This window comes from Heterodontus francisci, chromosome 31 (genome assembly GCF_036365525.1).
Source record: "Heterodontus francisci isolate sHetFra1 chromosome 31, sHetFra1.hap1, whole genome shotgun sequence".
Lineage (NCBI taxonomy): Eukaryota > Metazoa > Chordata > Chondrichthyes > Heterodontiformes > Heterodontidae > Heterodontus > Heterodontus francisci.
Window position 1 is genome coordinate 54,041,291 of NC_090401.1, and position 17,041 is coordinate 54,058,331.

At 45.8% G+C, this 17,041-nt stretch overlaps 1 protein-coding gene across 6 annotated transcripts in view; it reads left to right on the plus strand.

The window, feature by feature from the left end:
• The window catches only part of si:ch211-15d5.11 (nuclear receptor coactivator 7), a 134,775-nt gene that overhangs the window by 71,058 nt on the left and 46,676 nt on the right, over positions 1-17,041 (plus strand). For all 6 annotated transcript variants that reach the window (XM_068011638.1, XM_068011637.1, XM_068011636.1 and 3 more), the window contains exon 9: positions 2,027-2,195. In XM_068011638.1, the coding sequence (XP_067867739.1) occupies positions 2,027-2,195 (169 nt within the window). The remainder of the gene's footprint in view (positions 1-2,026; positions 2,196-17,041) is intronic.

Sequence of the window (17,041 nt, forward strand, 5' to 3'; positions counted from 1 at the left end):
CGTAGCTGGCATCCCCTCTAAAGATCTCTGCGCCACCAGCGCTACCGACCAGTCCATGCTACTCAGAGTCTCATGGATCTGGTGGACGTCAATGCACAGTTCCTGAATGCACTCTGAGGGCTGCCGCATATGGATCTCCAAGAGTTGGCTATTCTCTGTATGGAGGAGCTCATGTGCTCAAAGCCCTGAGCCATTGTAGCACACATGAACTGGATGGACTCCCCCATTCTCAGCCCTTGACCCTGCCCTGCCTCAGGGAACTTCGACATGCGGGAGCACATCTCCTGCTGCTATTCAAGGTAGAGCCTCCTTTCCAATGACTCCTGAGGTCCTGCACCTGTGCCCAGCTGGGCAGGACTGTGTCTGTCCTCCCTCCTCCGAGGTGAATGGGCCACAGCTCCCTCTGCCTCTGGCACCTCCTCCTGCACACTAGTGCCATGATCCCTATCTACACACACATGAGGATCCATGGTGAAAATATCTGCACTGTTGGATGGTGCACTCGTAAGGTCTGCACCTGTGGGAGACACAAGAAGAGATGATAACAGCTAGCCTGGGAGAGTAGAAACCTGTGAAGTTCTGAGGTTTCACACTGTTACTCAGTGCACAACATGCTATCGGATGGGGTGGAGTGCACTGCATCCCCTTAATGTCTACTATGCCCTGTGCCCATTTCGTCCGGCCCAACTGCCTCCTCTTCCACTATCTGGCTATCTCCATTGCTGTCTGGTCCATGGGGATAATTTGGTAGAAGAAGGGCCCCCCCCTCCTCTATCTGGGCCCTCTTCCTTGAATTGTGCTTGTTTCTTTTGCAGGAACAAAAGAGAGTGAGATAAGGCACTGCCGTCCTCTGTCGAATGTCCTCTGCCCCTATGCATTAGGAGCTGCATGTCTCAGTGGTAACAGGTCCTCAGCAACACTATGGCTGTGATTCATTCTAAGGGGCGAGTAAGTGGCCTGGGCACACCCCCTCCCATGCTCAGGTGCAGCATGCACCCTGAGGCTCCTCAGGTGGTGTGTCTGCTGGAGGGTGCAAGCCCCGAGACCTGTCCGGAGGGTTGGGGGTTGCACTCACCTTGCCAGAACCTGAGATTGTTGAACCTTTTTACGGCACTGAATCCAGATTCTTATCATTTTGCTTCTGCCATTGATGGTGGCAGCAGTCTGGACCCAGGCCTCTTTAGCTTCAGCTGGTGGCCTTCTCTGCCACCCTCTGGGACGAGGACCTCCCTCCTCTCCCTGAAGGCCTCCAACATTAAATTCAGGTCTGCATCAATGCACCTCGGGGCAGCCCTGTCCAGGGTGCCAGGCCTCTGGCTGTCTTGACTCATCTCACCTCCCTCCGAAGTAGTGGAAGGCTTTGGCAAAAACTGCAGATTTCTCCCTTAGGACAGCTGGCAGCCGCAATGATGGCTGCTGTGGGGAATCTAAATCAGTACTACATTTCATCCGACCTTCCTCCACTCCTGCCCCCACTGGCTCCAAATGGGCTGGTAACCTGTCTCCATGCTAGTTAATGGGTCATCCACATGAAAATCGTGACTTTAATCAGTTTTCCACCGGACACGGGTTTCTGACCCAAAAACATACCTGGCTCCTGTTTCCAGCCCCCCTTGTGAAAATTCAACCCCGTATGTGGAAAGCAGAAAGCAAAAGACACAGACTTCAGATCATCAAGGGTGGCTTCTACTTACAGAAATTATTGTTAGGTCATTTAAGTGAAAAGCCCAACTCGTAACGGAGGATAATTTTGATTGTATCAGTGTGATTTGGGTGGTGTTAAAGCTGTTGCCCGACTACTTTCCCTGTGGGCTGGCACTATGCTTTCAATTAAATTAATCAATAATCTAATTAATATTACCAGTTTATTTTTAAATGTCTAAAAGATGTTTGCAAAGGAAGTACAGTGCATCAGTGGTCTCGTCACTAAAGTACCATTGTGTGCTTATTTTCTTCCATCTCTACTTAATCAATACTGAATTGCATAAGTTAATGAATTATTATTAAAATTAATTTTTCATTGCAGATCTGTATCATTCAGAAGATGACGAAGACAAAATTCAACTGATGTTTTTATGCCTGAAGGTCAGACTTCCCATGAAAAGGACAAATTTTCTTCAGTTTGGATTGACTACACCTCAGGATATGAGCCAGAACAATTCTGAAGAATATTGGTTTGCAATGTCCCAGGAAAAGTGAGTCCATAAATGGGAATACTTTTCTCTTAACAGAACTAACAAAGCCTGGTGCTTATGTTCTTCCACACGCAACTATCAAATGTTAAGTAATAGATTGGTTAAGCGGTTGCATCATATTATAATATGATATAAATAATGTAAATCCTAGCCAGGAGTTGCATACTATATATTTATATCTTGTGAAATGTTTACATCATAATTTTTAGGCAGATTTAAAGTGTGGAAGGAAAAAGAAGAATTTATTGATGTATAAAGGCAAGATATTTCTGGTGGAGTCATGTGATGTGATCTAGTGGAAGAGCTGCTATTTTGCTGCAGATATTTTTTATTCATTCATGGGATGTGGACGTCGCTGGCTAGGCCAGCATTTATTGCCCATCCCTTATTGCCCTTGAGAAGGTGAAGGTGAGCTGCCTTCTTGAATGGCTGCAGTCCATGTGAGGTAGGTACACCCACAGTGCTGTTAGGAAGGGAGTTCCAGGATTTTGACCCAGCGACAGTGAAGGAATGGCGATATAGTTCCAAATCCGGATGGTGTGTGACTTGGTGGGGAAGTTGCGGTGGTGTTCCCATGCATTTGCTGCCCTTGTCCTTCTTGTTGGTAGAGGTCGCGGGTTTGGAAGATACTGTCTAAGGAGCCATGGTGCGTTGCAGCAGTGCATCTTGTAGATGGTACACGCTGCTGCCACTGTGCGTCGGTGGTGGAGGGAGTGAATGTTTGTGGATGGTGTGCCAATCAAGTGGGCTGCTTTGTCCTGGATGCTGTTGAGCTTCTTGAGTGTTGTTGGAGCTGCACCCATCCAGGCAAGTGGAGAGTATTCCATCACACTCCTGACTTGTGCCTTGGAGATGATGGACAGGCATTGGGGAGTCAGGAGGTGAGTTACTCGCCGCGGGATTCCTAGCCTCTGACCTGCTCTTGTAGCCACGGTATTTATATGGCTACCCCAGTTCAGTTTCTGGTCAAGTGTAATCCCTAGGATGTTGATAGTGGGGGATTCAGCAATCACAATGCCATTGAATGTCAAGGGGAGATGGTTAGCTTTGCTATTGTTGGAGATGGTCATTGCCTGGCACTTGTGTGGCGCGAATGTTACTTGCCACTTATCAGCCAAAGCCTGGATATTGTCCAGGTCTTGCTGCATTTCTACACAGACTGCTTCAGTATCTGAGGAGTCATGAATGGTGCTGAACATTGTGCAATCATCAGCGAACATTCCCACTTCTGACCTTATGATTGAAGGAAGGTCATTGATGAAGCAGCTGAAGATGGTTGGGCCCAGGACACTACCCTGAGGAACTCCTGCAGTGATGTCATGGGACTGAGATGATTGACCTCCGACAAACACAGCCATCTTCCTTTACGCTAGGTATGACTCCACCCAGCGGAGAGTTTTCCTTCTGATTCCCACTGACCTCAGTTTTGCTAGGGCTCCTTGATGCCATACTCAGTCAAATGCTGCCTTGATATCAAGAGCAGCAACTCTCACCTCACCTCTTGAGTTCAGCTCTTTTGTCCATGTTTGAACCGAGGCTGTAATGAGGTCAGGAGCTGAGTGGCCGTGGCGGAACCCAAACTGAGTGTCACTGAGCAGGTTATTGCTAAGCAAGCGTTTCTTGATAGCACTGTTGATGACACCTTTCATCACTTTACTGATGATTGAGTGTAGGCTGATGGGGCGGTGATTGGCGGGGTTGGACATGTCCTGCTTTTTGTGCACAGGACGTACCTGGGCACTTTTCCACATTGCCAGGTAGATGCCAGTGTTTTACCTGTACTGGAACAGCTTGGCTAGAGGTGCAGCAAGTTATGGAGCACAAGTCTTCTTTACTATTGCCGAAATATTGTCAGGGCCCATAGCCTTTGCAGTATCCAGTACCTTCAGTCATTTCTTGATATCATGCGGAGTGAATCGAATTGGCTGAAGTCTGGCATCTGTGATGCTGGGGACTTCAGGAGGAGGCTGAGATGGATCATCAACTCGGCACTTCTGGCTGAAGATTGTTGCAAATGCTTCAGCCTTATTTTTTGCACTGGTGTGCTGGGCTGCCCCATCATTGAGGATGGGGATATTTGTGGAGCCTCCTCCTCCAGTTAGTTGTTTATTTGTCCACCACCATTCACAGCTGGATGTGGCAGGACTGCAGAGCTTAGATCTAATCCGTTGGTTATGGGATCGCTTAGCTCCATCACATGCTGCTTACGCAGTTTGGCACGCAAGTAGTCCTGTGTTGTAGCTTCACCAGGTTGACATCTCATTTTGAGGTATGCCTGGTGCTGCTCCTGGCATGCCCTCCTGCACTCTTCATTGAACCAGGGTTGGTCTACTGGCTTGATGGTAATGGTAGAGTGGGGAATATGCCGGGCCATGAGGTTACAGATTGTGGTTGAGTACAATTCTGCTGCCGCTGATGACCCACAGCGCCTCATGGATGCCCAGTTTTAAGTTACTAGATCTGTTTGAAATCTATCCCATTTAGTACGGTGGTAGTGCCACACAAGAAAGCCCCCAGCGATTTAACATCCGTAGTACTTAAAGCAGCCAGAAGCACTGCACAAAGAACAGCCAGGCGCTGCGCAAATGACTACTGGCAACACCTATGCAGTCATATTCAGCTGGCCTCAGACACCAGAAACATCAGAGGAATGTATGATGGCATTAAGAGAGCTTTTGGGCCAACCATCAAGAAGATCGCCCCTCTCAAATCTAAATCAGGGGACATAATCACTGACCAGCGCAAGCAAATGGACCACTGGGTTGAGCACTACCTAGAACTGTACTCCAGGGAGAATGTTGTCACTGGGACTGCTCTCAATGCAGCCCAGCCTCTACCAGTCATGGATGAGCTGGACGTACAGCCAACAAAATCGGAACTCAGTGATGCCATTGATTCTCTAGCCAGCGGAAAAGCCCCTGGGAAGGACAGCATTACCCCTGAAATAATCAAGAGTGCCAAGCCTGCTATACTCTCAGCACTCTACCAACTGCTTTGCCTGTGCTGGGACGAGGGAGCAGTACCTCAGGACATACGCAATGCCAATATCATCACCCTCTATAAAAACAAAGGTGACCGCGGTGACTGCAACAACTACCGTGGAATCTCCCTGCTCAGCATAGTGGGGAAAGTCTTTGCTCGAGTCTCTTTAAACAGGCTCCAGAAGCTGGCCGAGCACGTCTACCCTGAGGCACAGTGTAGCTTGCGGGCAGAGAGATCGACCATTGACATGCTGTTCTCCCTTCGTCAGATACAGGAGAAATGCCGCGAACCACAGATGCCCCTCTACATTGCTTTCATTGATCTCACCAAAGACTTTGACCTCGTCAGCAGACGTGGTCTCTTCAGACTACTAGCAAAGATTGCATGTCCACCAAAGCGACTAAGTATCATCACCTCGTTCCATGACAATATGAAAGGCACAATTCAACATAGCAGCACCTCATCAGACCCCTTTCCTATCCTGAGTGGCGTGAAACAGGGCTGTGTTCTCGCACCCACACTTTTTGGGATTTTCTTCTTCCTGCTGCTCTCACATGCGTTCAAGTCTTCAGAAGAAGGAATTTTCCTCCACACAAGATCAGGGTACAGGTTGTTCAACCTTGCCCGTCTAAGAGCCAAGTCCAAAGTACAGAAAGTCCTCATCAGGGAACTCCTCTTTGCTGACGATGCTGCTGTAACATCTCACACTGAAGAGTGCCTGCAGAGTCTCATCGACAGGTTTGCGGCTGCCTGCAACGAATTTGGACTAACCATCAGCCTCAAGAAAACGAACATCATGGGACAGGACGTCAGAAATGCTCCATCCATCAATATTGGAGACCACGCTCTGGAAGTGGTTCAAAGGTTCACCTACCTAGGCTCAACTATCACCAGTAACCTGTCTCTAGATGCAGAAATCAACAAGCGCGTGGAAAAGGCTTTCACTGCTATGTCCAGACTGGCCAAGAGAGTGTGGGAAAATGGCGCACTGACACGGAACACAAAAGTCCGAGTGTATCAAGCCTGTGTCCTCAGTACCTTGCTCTATGGCAGCGAGGCCTGGACGACGTACGTCAGCCAAGAGCGACGTCTCAATTCATTCCATCTTCGCTGCCTCCGGAGAATCCTTGGCATCAGGTGGCAGGACCGTATCTCCAACACAGAAGTCCTCGAGGCGGCCAACATCCCCTTCTTATACACACTACTGAGTCAGCGGCGCTTGAGATGGCTTGGCCATGTGAGCCGCATGGAAGATGGCAGGATCCCCAAAGACACATTGTACAGCAAGCTCGCCACTGGTATCAGACCCACCAGCCGTCCATGTCTCCGCTTTAAAGACGTCTGCAAATGCGACATGAAGTCCTGTGACATTGATCACAAGTCGTGGGAGTCAGTTGCCAGCGTTCGCCAGAGCTGGCGGGCAACCATAAAGCCGGGGCTAAAGTGTGGCGAGTCGAAGAGACTTAGCAGTTGGCAGGAAAAAAGACAGAAGCGCAAGGGGAGAGCCAACTGTGTAACAGCCCCGACAAACAAATTTTTCTGCAGCACCTGTCACTCTAGAATTGGCCTTTATAGCCATTCCAGGCGCTGCTCCACACACCACTGACCACCTCCAGGCGCTTACCCATTGTCTCTCGAGATAAGGAGGCCAAAGAAGAAGTGTCACACAACACAATGGAGAGTATCCTCAATATGAAGGCGGGACTTTGTCTCCACAAGGACTGTGCGGTGGTCACTCCTGCCAATACTGTCATTGACAGTCGCATCTGCAGCAGGCAGATTGGTGAGTACGAGGCCAAGTATGTTTTTCCCTCTTGTTGGTTCCCTCACCACTTGCTGCATACCCAGTAGCAGCTACGTCCGTTTAGGACTCGGCCAGCTCGGTCAGTAGTGGTGATACAGAGCCACTCTTGGTGATGGACGAAGTCCCCCATGCAGAGTACATTTTGTGCCTTTGCCATCCTCAGTGCTTCCTCCAAGTGGTGATCAACATGGAGGAGTACTGATTCATCAGCTGAGGGAGGGCAGTAAGTGGTAATTAGCAGGAGGTTTCCTTGCCCATGTTTGACCTGATGCCATGAGACTTGATGGGGTCCAGAGTTGATGTTCAAGTCTCCAGGGGCAACTCCCTCCCGACTGTATACCACTATGCCACCACCTCTGCTGGGTCTGTCCTTCCAGTGGGACAAGACGTACCTGGAGATGGTGGTGGCAGTGTCTGGACATTGTCTGTAAGGTATGATTCCGTGAGTATGACTGTGTCAGGCTGTTGCTTGACTGGTATGTGGAACAGCTCTCCCAACTTTGGCACAAGCTCCCAGATGTTAGTAAGGAGGACTTTGCAGGGTTGATAGGGCTGGGTTTTCCATTGTCGTTTTCGGTGCCTCGGTTGATGCCAGGTGGCCCGTCTGGTTTCATTCTGTTGTATTGACTTTGTAGCGGTTAGATACAACTGAGTGGCTTGCTCGGCCATTTCAGAGGGCATTTAAGAGTTAATCACATTGCTGTGGGTCTGGAGTCAAACCAGGTAAGTACAGCAGATTTCCTTCCCTCAAGGGCATTAGTGAACCCAATGGGTTTTTACAACAATCCACAATGGTTTCATGGCCATCATTAGACTAGCTTTTTTTAATTCCAGACTTATTAATTGAATTTAAATTCCACCTTCTGCTGTGGTGGGATTCGAACCCATGTCCTGAGGGTAATACCCTGGGTCTCTGGTTTACTAGTCCAGTGACAATACCACTGCGCCACCCTTTTTAAATCAGTTGTTGCTTTTGAATTGTATTCGTTCTCCTTCTGCCAAGATTTTCTTCTCTACCGCCTCCTCCTCCACAGAAGGCATTGATTCCCTAATATACAGGTGCTATCTTCTCTTCAGTGGACATGTGGACATTCTGCATGCATGACTCTTGGTACTGAGTGTTGGCTGGCTGTTCAACCATGGGGAAGTCATCACAGCTGAGCCCAATCCTCTTGTCATCTGCCATCCATATATGTATATTACAAAACAGAACCTTCAGCTGCAGGGCTTCTGGTTAACTTTTCCTGCCCTATTGCAAAGATCGACCAGGAATCACACTTGGGACCTTCCAAGTTTGTGTGGCTCAGTTACTCACTGTTTGATATGTTGAGCTATTGGGGAACGTAGCATGTGATCCTATGTTTAAAATGGCTTGAGTCACTAGCCATGGGCTGGACATGTGTCACAGATATTTTTGTGATTTTTTTTTGCAGGTATATTGGACAAAAGCATTCATTTCACCTCTGGGTCCCAGATTCAAGTCCACCCTAGAATGATTGGGTGAATGTCTGCTGACTCCCAGTTAAGGCAGTTCCTATTAAGTGTGGGCCCATAGCACAAAAATACATCTGATTGGAAGGCTGACTCAGATCCCAGCCCATTGTAAAACCTGTTCAATTTTCATTGCATTGATTTCAATGAAGTGAAAATCAGACAAGTTCTGTAACAGGCAGGTGATCCACTCAGCCAGATTAACAGCTTCCATCTATTTTTAGTTTTCCAAACACTTTTTAAAAATTTTATCTCCAAAATATACTTTATTCATAAAAATCTGTTAAAATTACATTCCCAAACAGTTTAAAACAGCATCAAGTCAAAAAATACAAACAGTGCAAAGATGATCAGTTTCCTTCAATACAATCATGAGTTGCCTCACAACCCTTCCATTTCATTGTCATGCCATATACATTTTTACATTTACAGCACACAAAATTTTCCCGATACAGTTCGAAGGGTTTCCCATGGATCCAGCCCCTCAGTTCAGCTTGGTGGGGGGACCTTACACTGTGGTCTTTCCCCATTGAGCCTTTGCTGCGGCTGCCCCAAGCTTTAGTGCGTCCCTCAGCACGTAGTCCTGGACCTTGGAATGTGCCAGTCTGCAACATTCGGTGGTGGGCAACTCTTTGCGCTGGAAGACCAGCAAGTTTCGGGAAGACCAGCAAGTTTCGGGCAGACTAAAGGACGTCTTTCACCGAATTGATAGTCCTCCAGCAGCAGTTGATGTTTGTCTCAGTGTGCGTCCCTGGGAACAGCCCGTAGAGCACAGACTCCTGTGTTACAGAGCTGCTTGGGACGAACCTCGACAAAAACCACTGCATCTCTTTCCACACCTGCTTTGCGAAGACACATTCCAGGAGGAGGTGGGCGACCGTTTCTTCCCCACCACAGCCACCGCGGGGGCATTGTGCGGAGGGGGCAAGACGTCGGGTGTGCATGAAGGATCTGACGGGGAGGGCCCTTCTCACCACCGGCCAAGCTACGTCTTGGTGCTTGTTTGAAAGTTCTGGTGATGAGGCATTCCGCCAAATGACTTTGACGGTCTGCTCGGGGAACCATCCGACAGGATGCACCGTCTCCTTTTCCCGTAGGGCCTTGAGGACATTCCGTGCAGACCACTGCCTGATGGACTGACCTAGGGAAAGGGAGAACATTGAGGGATAAAACATTTTGTCTTTTTTAAGCTAATGTTGCAGAGCACTCCTCAAGCTTGTTGTAGTCATTTTGATATTGCAAAACGAATATTAATTATTATAAAAAGCCAAACTGACACAATGAACATTTATCTCTGTCCAGCACTGACCAAGGTTGTATGCATCAGAAAACCCCAGTAGATAAGTTTGTTATCTGACTTCCCTCCACTTCATTGCCCTGTAGACCAAAGTTTACCTTTGTTACCTTGCTGCAGTCTTTATTTTCTTAGCAGTAAATTTATTCAATTGAGCAATGCAAAGATAAGCTTAAAAAGACAATTTTCTCCCCTCCTGAAGGCATCACACCCTTGCCAGGGTACAGTTCTATGGGTGCCACCACCCTCTGGTAACTCATCTTCATCTTTCTTCACCTGTGAGCCCAGATGGTGAGCATCAATAAGTTTATTTTCTGTGAATCACATCAAGCCCCTCCTCCCCACACACACACACACCCACACACACACACTCACTCACACTCTCTCTTTCTCACATACACTCACTCACTCACTCTCACTCTTTCACTCACTCGCACACACACACACACGCAACTTTGGTAAACCTTTTGCCCCTCTTACGGAAAGCAAGATCAGTTATAGCACCCAAACCTCTGTCCCAACTGTGATCAGTTGACTCAGACCAGACCAGGGAGTAATCTGGGGACCTTCTTGGTCTGTATAATTTAGTGCTACAGCAGCCAGTCTCAACAGAAAAAAAAATTCAAAGAAGTTAGAGTAACAGAAAACTGAGTAAAGCTTTGAGTAAATTTACATAGCTAAAACTGTCTGTTTGTAATGGCATTTTCATATCTTTGTACACTTCATTTCCTATTATATCTGCAGCACCAGCAGCACAATGAAGGTTACTAACCAGTGCTGGCAATGTTTGTCAGCAGTGTTTCAGCCATAAGTGTGATGTCCATCATCCTGCAGTGTACTGTGGAAAACAAATGCTTTACATCCACAACTTAGTTACTTAAATTCCCATTGCCCAGAGTACAGCTGTATGTATGTGATGTCATGCTATGTGATGTAATCACATTGACAGGTTCATTACACAGGGGCTCGCAACTGTATGCAATTATGCGAGTGGCACAATCTAAATTTGTGTTGTTCAGCTTAAAAAGCCTCTCAGCTGCAGGGTGCAATAGAGTATCCTAAAAAAAAATGACAATGGCCAAAAATAAATCACATTCCATCCTATTGGCTCTACTTACAATGCAGGAACTCGCCAAGGTTTGATAGCACTTTCCAAACCCACAACCTCACAGTGGGCCTGAAATTCACTTCTGACTTGGGCACATCACTAATGAAACCGGCAAGTGTTTTCACACATCGGGGAAATCTGGAACTCTCTCTCCCAAAAGGCTGTGGATGTGAGGAAAATTGGAGGTTTCAAGATTGAGATTGATAGATGTTTGTTGGGTAAGGGCATCAACAGATGTGGAACAAAGGCAGTAAAATGGAGTTGAGGCGCAGATCTGCTATGATCTAATGAAATGACGGAACAGGCCCAAAGAGTTGAATAGCCAACTGCTGTTCCTTACATTTCTAGAGCATCTCTGGCACATCACTAGTGTAATAGCCAAAAGGGAGCCAGAAAATGGAGCAGAATCCAGTTCCACTGGGATTTCACCCCATGGAGAAGAGGCCTGAAAATTCCAGTGAGATGGATGGATCTTTTGCCCACATCTAGAATGTCAAGGAACTGTGTCTGGGAGAGTTCTCGGACTTCGTTGAGAAATTCCACTCAGTAAGCCACCTGATAGACCCAACGAAACCCAGGTGTAGGTTCAATTAGGACCCAGTAAAGGCCCCAAAATACTTCATGGAAATGGAGATTCATTACCATAAGAGGCCTACTTTGGACCGAAAAGAAAAATCTTCCCATTTACCTGCTCCATCTGATAAGGGCATCCGGCTTCCACAACAGAAAGGAAGGAGGGCACTCTAATATTCAAAGCCTGCAGCAAAGGCAGGTGTCGCTGATGGACCCATACAGGTGGAAGCTGGCCGGCTGCCCTGAGTGTGCAGATGACCCTAGCCACGGCATCTGGGGCAGGTTCTGTGCCTTTCTGCGTGCTCGCACTTAAGGCTCATTCGACCACAGTTCCAGCAGCTGGAAGATGAGCGTGCCCCTTTATAGGACTAAACAAAGAAAAAGCATAGTTGAAAGCCTCGGAATTTAACAAGTGTTCTTTGTGAAGAAGACCAAAACTAGAGGTCATAAATATAAGACAGTCACTCATGAATCCAGTAGTGAATTCAGGGGACAATTCTTTACCCAGAGGGCAGTTAGAATGTGGAACTCACTACCACAGGGTGTAGCTGAGGCCACTGAGATAGATGCATTTAAGGGGAATCTAGTAGGTATGTAGATAGAATGGAATAGACGGTTATGCTGATCGGGTTAGATGAAGAGGGGATTTGAAACAACAGATGAGAAGCAGCAGTGGAGGCAGCTGATAGATCAGAGTGGGGGAAGAGCACGGACCTGATTGGAGGCAGCACCGGCTGATAAGTCAGAACGGGGAAGAGCACGGACCTTCCATGGCGTTCTCCAAAAAAAGCAAGGACTGCATCAGTGGACATCAGGTAGGTAATTGGTTGGTGAGTTTTAAGGGTTTTTCTTCGCTAAACTAGAGCAGTCGTTTAAACTAGGACTGGGAAGTTATAAAATACTGTATTAAATTTACAGTTTAGCTTAATTGATAAAATTTCAATCGGATTAAATATAACAGTGTGAATTCTTGAGTATTAGCACAGAGCCGGTCTGGAGGCATTAATTAAAATTTATAGTTTATACAAGGTACTAACTAAATTATAAAGGAGGGAATAGAGATTTTTTCCTGGATCATGGATGGGCAGCTGAGACTTGTTGCTTGCAATTCCTGCACCATGTGGGAACCTCTGGACACTTCATTGTTAGAGAAACTTCCAAGCCTGTTTGTGAAGAAGGCACTTAGACTAGGATGCTTTGGTGAAGATTGTTTATTGCTTGTCACAGACATGGGACAATGCTGGTTGTCCTCTATCTGGCACCTCGGTGTATACGCCAAACTCTCCCCAACTGTCAAGCTCTTTTTGCTTGGCATCCTTTATCAGTTTACCATCTAACTTGTTAGTAGCCACCAGAGCTTCTCTACTTCTTGCGGTGCCCCTTGCCTGCTCCCTGGTCCTGTTCTAGTGAAACCACGTCCCCTACTAGATTTCCTATCCCTTTCTGAACTGCTAGTACTCGACCTGTCCCTCCTACAACCAGACTTCCTTTCACAAGTTTGTGACCTTTTCCTTGGACTATGACCATCTTCAGGCCCACTGTCTGAACTTACACTACGTTTTCTGGCTTTCCACATTTTCACTTCCTTCTGCCAATCTATAGGTCTGATATCCTGTCCCTTGTCTTGCACATTCAGCCATTGTTTGTATTTCCCTGTGACCTTTCCTGCCCTTCCTATAATGGTGGCATTCCTCCATTTACCCGTCCCTTCTGGCATGTATGTCACTCTAGTCCCAACTTATGGTAGTTGACCTTTGAGATAAATGGCCTTATCTGGATCTTCACTATCACTTGGTCCACTCTCAGTCAGCCCATTGTCTGCGACAGTCTTTTGCTCGCAAAGGTCCGACATATGTGCATGTGAAGTACATGGTGCATCATCAGTGTCCATCATTTGCTCAGATTCTGTCAATAAGCGAGGAATGTACTCTAACAGTTTGGTTGCCATGTTGCAAAATCAGCGTTTTGCCATCAGTGCCAACTTTTCCTGGGCCTCTCCATTCTTTCTGCCCTTCTCTTTTGTAATACACCATATCCCCGGTATCAAAATTCTTTTCTGATGGCCTGACCCAATACCTCAAAGCTCTCCTGATTTTTTCTGAAACTTCCGCCTTAATAAGTGCTCTTCTCCCTGCATGCATGGCATTCAGATGTTCCACAAAAATTGGTGGATGATCCCAAATTACTGAAGGTACTTTCGGATTCCTGCCATAAACTAATTGATATGGGCTGTAACCGGCAACCATTTGAAGTGTGTTTTTCGCATGTACTGCCCACGCCAGAGTAGTAGTCAATTTACAATTTGGCTGGTCTGTTAAAATTTTTCGGAGCATTTCGTCAATCATGGCATGATTTCTCTCACAAATCCCATTACTAAAAGGACTTTCTGCTGTCGTGTGCATTGCTACAAAATTCATATTTTCACACATACTCCTGAACTCATCACTGGTAAATTCTCCTCCATTGTCGGTTAGAAACCTAGCTGGTGCTCCCAATCCTGTTCCTATCCACCTTTCCATTATCTTGTCCACTATTACCTTTTTGTCTTCACTATAAATTACAGACTGAATCTAGTCGCCACATCTATAAAGTGTAGAATAAAAACTTTTTTTTCTTTATCCCATACCTTCAAGTCCAACACTACGGTTTCATTGAAGTCCCTTTCTAATGGGAGACTCACTATGGGTTGCGATGGCGTCCTCCTGTATTTTTTACAGATATCACATTTTTCACTGATATCCTCGATAAGTTTAGTGTAGTCATCATCTATTACCCCTGCATCTTTTTACAGAATCTTCAACCTATGACAAGATGGATGTGCAAACTGTCAATGTAGTTTTGAAATAATTTGCCTTTTCTCCTTTAAATCCCTACCCCAGGATGCCATTAATACTTCTTTAGCATCCTGCTTAGAGATATTAGGTCTCTCTAAAGGAATACAATAATGTCCCGACTGTGTCTACTGCAAAGCTACAGATTTCCCAATGTTCCATATCTAATTTCATCCAAGCCTCTTTCATAGATGGTTTACTTAACAGCAAAGGTATATCACTGGATACTACATCCGTACTAATAAAATAGTTTACCTCTGCTGTTTTACATAGAATTACCACTCTTTTTAGTGATTTCAACGTGTTGTCATCCCCAAACCTGAAACAGGTAGAACTGTCGTATTCTTTGACCTTATTTCGGTCTTTCTTATTTAAAGAATCTATGTAACACCTTAATCAGTCCACTCCACATACTGTGGACGTATACCCACTGTCTAGTACTGCGCAATTGAACGAATCTGCGACTAGGACACACATTACTGGACTGAAGCTTCTCGTGACCAGTACAATTCCTTCTAATTGATCAGTAGCGTCATCCTCATCTTCTGAACCTTCCACATGTGTCATCTCAAAAAACCCTGTTATTCCTTTTTGGACAATGCAACGCATAATGATACTTGGGAATCACATCAGCAACACCTGTTGAACATCCCTTGGTTATTCCTGGGGTTCGTCCTTCTGCCATAATTGCCCAATTCCTGCCGTCTGTTAAAGCTGCCAAAATAGTCTCTATCCTCATTCGTTTTGTGTGTGTTTCTCCTTTCATACTGACGCTTGGGCCCCATATTTGAACTGCCTCGAAATGCTGCTAGCATTGTATCCTCCACCTTCGGTGTCACCGCTAAAGAGTCCATCTGTGCCATGAAAGCGGCTGGAAAGGAATGTTTTCCCAAAATTATTTTTAAGGCGGCAGACATCTGATCAAACAGCGTATCTTTTTCATTGAATCTAACTCTGGTTAATACCAAGAGCCTATCGATATTCTAGGACAATCCAACAATTTGAAGGCAAGTATTGATCTGGGAATTTCCAAGCAGAATCGTTGCAACCTTGCATATAGTCAGTTAAACTCCATAATGTATTCTTCTATGGAAAAAACATTTTTCTAAATTTATCAAAATCTGACCATGCCTCATAGGCACTCAATAAATCATCTTTCATATAAATTTTATCCATAAATTGTAAAAGATTGGCCAAACCTTCCTCATTGTCCAAATGATGAACCTTGAGTTCCAAGAACACTTTGCCCCTGATCTTGCTTCTGACGGGAAGTGTAAGTGCAAGGGCCATTCCTTGCTTCCTTTTAGGTAAAGAAGTAACCCATGTCCATATAGCAACTTCATTCTTCCATTGATGGTAAGGTTCGGCTTCAGAAAACAGCGGTGGAAAATCATATCCTGACACCTTAAACTTGGTTTCATACGAATTAGGAGCAGGATTAGGCCACTCAACCCCTCAAGCCTGCTCGACTATTCAATAAGATCATGGCTGAACTGATTACTCCACATTTCCACCTACCCCCGATAACCTTCCACCCCCTTGCTTATCAAGAATCTATCTACCTCTGCCTTAAAAATATTCAAAGACTCTGCTTCTACTGCCTTTTGAGGAAGAGAATTCCAAAGACTAACGACCCTCTGAGAGAAAACATTTCTCCTCATCTGTCTTAAATGGGCGACCCTTTGTTTTAAAACAGTGACCCCGAGTTCTAGATTCTCCCACAAGGGAGAATTGTTTCCACATCCACCCTGTCAAGACCCCTCAGGATCTTATATGTTTCAATCAAGTCATCTCTCACTGTTCTAAATTCCAGTGGATACAAGCCTAGCCTGTCCAATCTTTCCTCATAAGACAGCCCGCCCATTCCAGGTATTAGTCTAGTAAACCTTCTCTGTACTGCTTCCAATGTATTTACATCCTTCCTTAAATAAGGAGCCCAGTACTGTACACAGTACTTCAGATGTGGTCTCACCAATACCCTGTGTAGCTGAAGTATAACCTTGCTACTTTTGTATTCAATTCACCCCGCGATAAACAATAACATTCTATTAGCTTTCCTAATTACGTGCTGTACCTGCGTACTAACCTTTTGCAATTCATGCACTAGGACACCCAGATCCCTATGCATCTCAGAGCTCTGCAATCTCTCACCATCTAGATAATATGCTTCTTTTTTATTCTTCCTGCCAAAGTGGACAATTTCCCACTTTCCCACTTTATACTCCATCTGCCAGGTCTTTGCCCACTCACTTAACCTATCTATATCCCTTTGTAGCCTCCTTATGTCCTCTTCACAAGTTACTTTCCTGCCTATCTTTGTGTCATCAGCAAATGTAGCAACCATACCTTCGGTCCTTCATCTAAGTCATTTATATTAATTGTCAGTCAACTTTCTTGTCATGCTAGGCCCCCACCTACCAAGAATGAGGCACATTAATTTTGTCATGAACTTTGATTTTAAACTGTTACTGGAGTGAAGAAAGGACTTGTTAAACAAATCAGCCATGGCTGGAAAAGATATTTGCATATTAACAGATGGTGATTGGAAGGACAAAGGACCATTCCCTGACATATTCAACCCACAATGGACCTTGGTCACCAGGTATTTTGTGTAAGAGGAGCATTCCAGAGACTGCTAAGGTGATACAATCCACGATGTGGTCAGACCAGTTAGTCACATGACTAACCTGCTTTGCAACCTGGGTTTTCTGAATTGTACAAACAGAACTCAGAATGTCTGTTTGCTCCTGGACTGAGAAGATC